Source organism: Morone saxatilis, unplaced genomic scaffold (assembly GCF_004916995.1).
Source record: "Morone saxatilis isolate NCDOM2014 unplaced genomic scaffold, NCSU_SB_2.0 Contig12, whole genome shotgun sequence".
Taxonomy (NCBI): Eukaryota; Metazoa; Chordata; class Actinopteri; family Moronidae; genus Morone; species Morone saxatilis.
In genome coordinates, this window is record NW_023339674.1 from 27,226,995 (window position 1) to 27,233,511 (window position 6,517).

The 6,517-nt window shown below is 43.9% G+C and overlaps 1 protein-coding gene and 1 pseudogene across 1 annotated transcript; both read left to right on the forward strand.

Annotated features, from left to right (window-relative positions):
• The first annotated feature begins 980 nt into the window (after positions 1 to 980).
• LOC118321460 (high choriolytic enzyme 1-like) lies at positions 981 to 1,436 on the forward strand. The gene has a single exon (XM_035652780.1). It carries the CDS (start codon positions 981 to 983, stop codon positions 1,434 to 1,436), a length of 456 nt encoding a protein of 151 aa, XP_035508673.1.
• A 2,062-nt stretch (positions 1,437 to 3,498) lies between these two features.
• On the forward strand, positions 3,499 to 4,635 carry LOC118321554 (annotated as a pseudogene).
• Positions 4,636 to 6,517: the final 1,882 nt, after the last annotated feature.

Consider the following 6,517-nt stretch of genomic DNA (forward strand, 5'->3'; position numbering starts at 1 on the left):
GGTCGCTCCGACGTGATGTTAACTCGTAGTCGTTTGACGGGGGACGAAACGGCGCAGGTGCTGTTGTGAAGAGCTTCAGCGTAGTCGACGCTCCCCCTCCCCTCTGCCACCGGTGAAGGGATGCAATGCGAGAGGGCGTGGATGCTCTTCCTTGCAGAAACAGCTCCTGACAGCACATCATGGCGATTCTAGTTTGGAGACAAATCCCTTCCAGCGCTCTCATTGGGGACATTGTGAGTCAGGAATCCTTGTGGGTGATGTAAGGTCCTTCTGTCCATCTGGACGTCCGAACACCTCCTTCCTCCGTGAATGAAAAAAAAGATGCTTCTGAGAGGCTTTAGCAGGAGCAGCAAAGCAGCAGACTGATCAGGAGTCCTATCAGCGTGGGTCTGTATGACAGACCCTTGACTTCGAGTTCACTGAGTTCGTCCAGCTCTTATATACCTCCTCTACAGTGTGACTCTGCCATGAGGTTATCGGTGGGGTCCACATGCGGGCTAAGAAAGTATCTAACTTCTCAGGCACCTACTCCCACCGCAACCTACACTTCAAACATGCTTGTTATTCTCTGGTGGTGGATTGGTGTAATCTGTTTACTCTGGTCCGCAACCATGTTTCATATAGCCCATCTAAATTTCTTCGGCAAGCACCTCCCGCGCCCCCCCCCCACCCGCACCCCCGCCTCTCCCCCCCCCATGTATCCACCCTTGCTTTTATTTTCCTGTTTGGAAGTTCTAAACTAGAAGCTGACGATAATCATTCATCATCATACTGACAATTTTCGAGCATAAGATGTTCTAAGTTGAACCGGAGATGTTGTTCCTCGTGTCTGAAGCCTAGTCTGACGTAATGTCTCTGGTGGGACAACAACTCTGTTCTTTCATGAAATTTAGACACAAACACTCCTAAAAGCGTTTACCAGATGAAGAGCTTTTGTAGGACCGTTTTCGCACTTACAAAACCCATGGTCCCCTTCAAGTATGTCGGGTCAGCTCCTCCACTACATTCCTATCAATTATTCTCTTCTCACACCTGCCCCGCCCGGATGTTTCTCCGCTCTGGGCAAAACGGGAGGCGGACAGGTCCTCTCTCTCAACAGACAGGGCTGCCTCTACCACGGCATCATCCAGCACGAGATCAACCACGCTCTGGGCTTCCAGCACGAGCACATCAGGAGCGACCGCGACAACTACGTCAGGATCAACTGGGAGAACATTGACCCGCAGATGGCCTACAACTTCTACAAGCAGGCTACCAACAACCTCAACACTCCCTACGACTACTCCTCCATCATGCACTACGGGAAAACAGCCTTCTCCATCCAGCTCGGCAGGGACTCCATCACCCCCATCCCCAATGCCAACGTCCAGATCGGCCAGAGCCAGGGCATGTCCTACTGGGACATCATGAGGATCAACCTGCTCTACGGCTGCTGATGACAATACTACTGATGCTTGATTGAGAGTTCACTGTTAAGCAAACAAATACGCTTGAAGCACAATGCAACACATTAACACTTTGCTCCAGCTATCTGTAATTCATCAAAAGCTACTAAAAGTGAGGTGATCTATGATACGGATTTCAGCTTCTGTGACTGTATTCTTTGAAAACGTTCAGGCAACTGAATATCAGTCAGAAATGTAAAAACTGTTTGTATTAAAGTTAACACAAAATGAAACCATTAAAATAAAGTTGGTTAGCAGCAGTTTGGCAGTTAAACTTTGTGTTTTTCAGTGCAGTATGTTGAGTGAGATCATCCACTGGCCTTCATTTTCTTTGTTTCTCCCTGGTTTCTGTCAGCTTTCCTTCCTTCTTTCCTTTCCGTCCACACAGTACCTCTAATTTATTGTGCTCCTTCTTCACAAAGAAATAATTTCACTCCTGTCTATCTGCAGCTCTGTAATGTCCCTCTCAAGGCTTTTCCACAACCAAAAAGAACAAAGGTTTAAGAAATGTATAACTGCGTGTTTTTCTGCTCAAAAAATACACTGATGCTAACGTTAGCATGCCTGGCTAAGTAGTTACCTATTTTTACCTCCAAGTGAGGTAGCACATCATTAGCTACTTTATTATTTTGCAGGGTTAAAGGTTGGGTTAGAAAAAAGGCCCGTTCAGGACTGAGACATACATTGGAGCCGGTGTAACACTAGTCTTGGATGCTGCTTACCGCTTTATCCCAGTTTAAGGTAACGTTAGCAGATCAGTACTGCTCTGTATTGGGTTTGGGGAAGTTTAACTGAGATGACTTTGTGTAAATTATAAATTTGTCCTCATCCTCAAAGTTTATTCTCATGTAAAAGTGAAACCATGTTTTAAAATACTTACAATAAAGCATAAATCTGACCTCTGACTTATTCGGTAATGAAATGTATTACGTGTATCTAGACTAAGAGGGAAATAGTTTTAAACTACATTTTCCCTCATGCTTTACTATAATACTGGAGCTAGATAGTTACCCTCTAATATTAGAGCGACGGTGCTCTTTTATTTCCATGTATTCTAAATGTTTCATCAATTTATTAAGATAATGACCTTTTACCTAGGACCTCTAAGCTTTAGCCTCAGTCTTATTTACATAGTTACATAGTGCAGAGCTGGCATGATATCATGTATGTAGCCATCAAATGAAGGAATATTTTAGACGCAAATGCTGGTTTCTCATTTTCACAAGAGTCAATGAGAAACATTAAAAAGTCAGCTAGGGGTGGAGTTTCCAAACAACTCACAGAGTTAATGTTATTTAGCTAGCTAGCTACAGCTAAACAAAAGCTGCCAGTGAAAGTGGTCATTTACGTCATTCAAATCAAGTCGTCAACTGAGAATGAAAAGCTGCTTTTGTTTTCTTCTGCCTAAAATCTGAGATCCATTGTTTTAAAACTTACTGTAAGTTTTAAATGGTCAAATGAACCATTGCCATCATTGTAAACTGCATATGTGCAGTGCTAGACTGGATAGCTTTATGGGTATAGCAACAGTAACTAAGGGAGGTTGGGCTTAGTGAATGGTCAGTTGTTTTGGGGGGGTTTGTCTTTTGGGGTTTTTTGGTCCGTACCCTCTAGTACAGGGGTGCCCAAACTTTTTCTCTTGGAGGGCTACAACTGTGACTTAATGGTGGGCTATGGTGCCAAAAGCAAAGACCTGTTGTATTGTATTGTTAGGATGCAAACTGGTACTAGGATCCCATGTTCCCTTAATTGAGTGACTTCCTGCACAGTGTCCCTCTCCCACCGTGCTCAGATATTGAAAAATAATAATTAGGGATCGTACATACTTAAAACCATGTTGTAGTGCACAAAGGTCCTTAAACCTTCATCTGGTAAAAATGTTTTAGAGTGTTTTGTGTCTAAATTGTTTCATGAAACAACAGAGTTGTTTGTCCCACTCAGAGAATTAACGTCACATTTATGTTGCAGACACGATGCAACTATTGGCTTCAATAAATCTATCTCTGAAATTGTAGTTATGATATGAATTGATTTATCGTTCAGCTCTAGTTTATTCACTTTCCAAATCAGAAAATAAAAGCCAAAGTTGGTATCACATAGATACCAATAGATACCATGAACTCTTTTGCCTGAAGACAATTTAAGATGTCTATATAAACATGTCTGACCAAGTAAACTAACTGTTCATCCATCCAACCACCAGAGATAACAAACCATGTTGAAGTAGTAGGTTTGTCTGTGGAGTCCTGCCTGAAGAGGTTTATTTAGGCCTAGCAGTGTGGACCCCAACCCATAATCCTCATGCAGACACACCTGTAGAGGAGAGTATAAAGAGCCTGGACTGAACTCAGTGAGACATCAAACTTCAAGGAGTCTGTCCACAGCTACCAGACCCACCCTGAATATGACTCCCTCTGTCAGTCTGCTGCTGCTGCTCCTGCTCGGCCTCTCTCAGGCACATCCTCTCACGGAGGAAGGAAGTGTTCCGGAGGTCCAAATGGACGAAGACGACACTGTCGACATCACCACCAGGATTCTGACCTCCAACAATGCCACCAATGAGATGCTGCTGGAAGGAGACTTGTTGGCTCCCAGAACCAGAAACGCCATGATGTGCTTGTCCCAGAGCTGTTTCTGGAAGAAAGCATCCAACGGCCTGGTGATGATCCCCTTCACCGTGAGCAGTGAGTTCACCAGCTTGGAAAGGCAGGACTAACGCCATGAAGTCCTTTCCACAACACACCTGCGTCCCCGTTTTAGTCCCCGTCAAGAACCGAGTACGACTACATCAAGGCCGTTGAGAGCAGACAACCGGATGTTTTTCTCCGCTCTGGGCAAAAACGGGAGGCGGGACAGGTCCCTCTCTCTCAACAGACAGCTGCCTTCTACCACGGGCATCATCCAGCACGAGATCAACCACGCTCTTGGCTTCCAGCACCGAGCACATCAGGAGCGACCGCGACAACTACGTCAGGAATCAAACCTGGGAGAACATTGACCCGCCAGATGGCCTACAACTTTCTACAAGCAGGCTACCAAGCAACCTCAACAGCTCCTACGACTACATCCTCCATCATGCACTACGGGAAAACAGCCTTCCTCCATACAGCTCGGGAGGGACTCCATCACCCCCCATCCCCAAAATCGCCACAACGTCCAGTTATCCGGCCAGAGCCAGGGCATGTCCTAACTGGGACACATGCATGAGATCAACCTGCTCTACGTGCTGCTGATGACCCAATACTCAAGCTGATGGGCTTGATTGAGAGTTCACTGTTAAGGCAAACAAATACGCTTGAAGAAAGCAATGCAACACCATTAACACTTTTGCTCCCAGCTATCTGTAATTCATCAAAAAGGCTACTAAAAGTGAGGTGATCTATGATACGGATTTCAGCTTCTGTGAGCTGTATTCATTTGAAAAACGTTCAGGCCCAACTGAATATCAGTCCAGAAATGTAATAACTGTTTGTTCATTAAAGTTAAGCACAAAATGAAACCATGTAATAATATAAGTTGGTTAGGCCAGCGAGTTTGGGGCCGTTAAACTTTGTGTTTCAGTGCAGTATGTTGAGTGAGGATCATCCCACTGGCCGCTTCCATTTTCTTCCGTTTCTCCCTGGTTTCTGTCAGCTTTCCTTCCTTCTTTCCTTTCCGTCCACCACAGTACCTCTAATTTTATTGTGCTCCCTTCCTTCACAAAGAAATAATTTCCCTCCTGTCTTATCTGCAGGGGCTCTGTAATGTCCCTCTCAAGGCTTTTCACAAGCCAAAAAGAAGCAAAGGTTTAAGAAATGTCATAACTGCGTGTTTTCTGGCTCAAGAAAAATACACCTGATGCTAACGTTAGCATGCCCCTGGCTAGTAGTTACCCTATTTTATACCGGCTCCAAAGTGAGGTAGGCACATCATTAGGCTACTTTATTATTTTGGCAGGGTTAAAGGTTGGTTGAAAAAACGCGTTCAGGACTGAGACATAGCATTGGAGCCCGGTGTAAGCACTAGTTTGGTGCTGCTTAACCCCGCTTTATCTCCAGTTTAAGGTATACGTTAGCAGATCAGTACTGCGGCCTCTGTATTGGGTTGGGGAAGTTTAACTGAGATACTTTTGTGTAATTATAAATTTGTCCTCATCCCTCCAAAGTTATCCTCATGTAAGAAGTGGAAACCCATGTTTTAAAATACGTTAAAATAAAGCATAAATCTGACCGTTCTGAGCTTATTCGGTAATGAACTGTATTACGTTATCTAGAAACTAAGGAGGGAAATAGTTTTAAAGCTACATTTTCCCATCCCATGCCTTTACTATAATACTGGAGGGCTAGATTTTATTTCCCTCTAAATATTAGAGCGTACGGTCGGCTCTTTTATTTCCAGTATTCTAATTGTTTCATCAATTTATTAAAGATTTAATGACCTTTTACCTAGGACTCTAAGCTTTAGCCTCCAGTCTTTTTACATAAGTTATAGTTAGCAATTAGATGAGAGCTGGGCATGATATCATGTATGTACCCATCAAATGAAGGAATATTTAGACCGGCAAATGTGGTTTATCATTTTCGACCAAAGAGTTCAATGAAGAAACATTAAAAAGTCAGCTAGGGGTGGTTTCCAAACAACTACAGGTTAATGTTTTAGTAGCTAAGCTACAGCTAGAAACAGAAAGCCTGACCAGTGAAAGTGGGTCATTCTTACGTCCATATCAATATCAAGTCCGTCAACTGAGAAATGAAAAGCTGCTTTTGGATTTTCTATCTGCCCTAAAAATCTGAGATCATTGTTTTAAAAAACAAATTACTGGTAAGTTTTAAATGGTCAAATGAACCGATTGCCATCCCATTTGGTAGAAAGAAACTGGGGCATGAGTGTGCCCCAGCTGCTATGACATGGGATAAGCTTTATGGGTATAGGCAAGCAGTAACTAAAGGGGCAGGTTGGGCTTAGTGAATGGTCAGTTGTTTTGGGGGGGGGTTTGTCCCTTTTGGGGTTTTTTGGTCGGTAACTCTAGTAGCGAGGGGTGCCCAAAACTTTTTTCGTCCTTGGAGGGGCTACAAACTGTGACCTTTAATGGC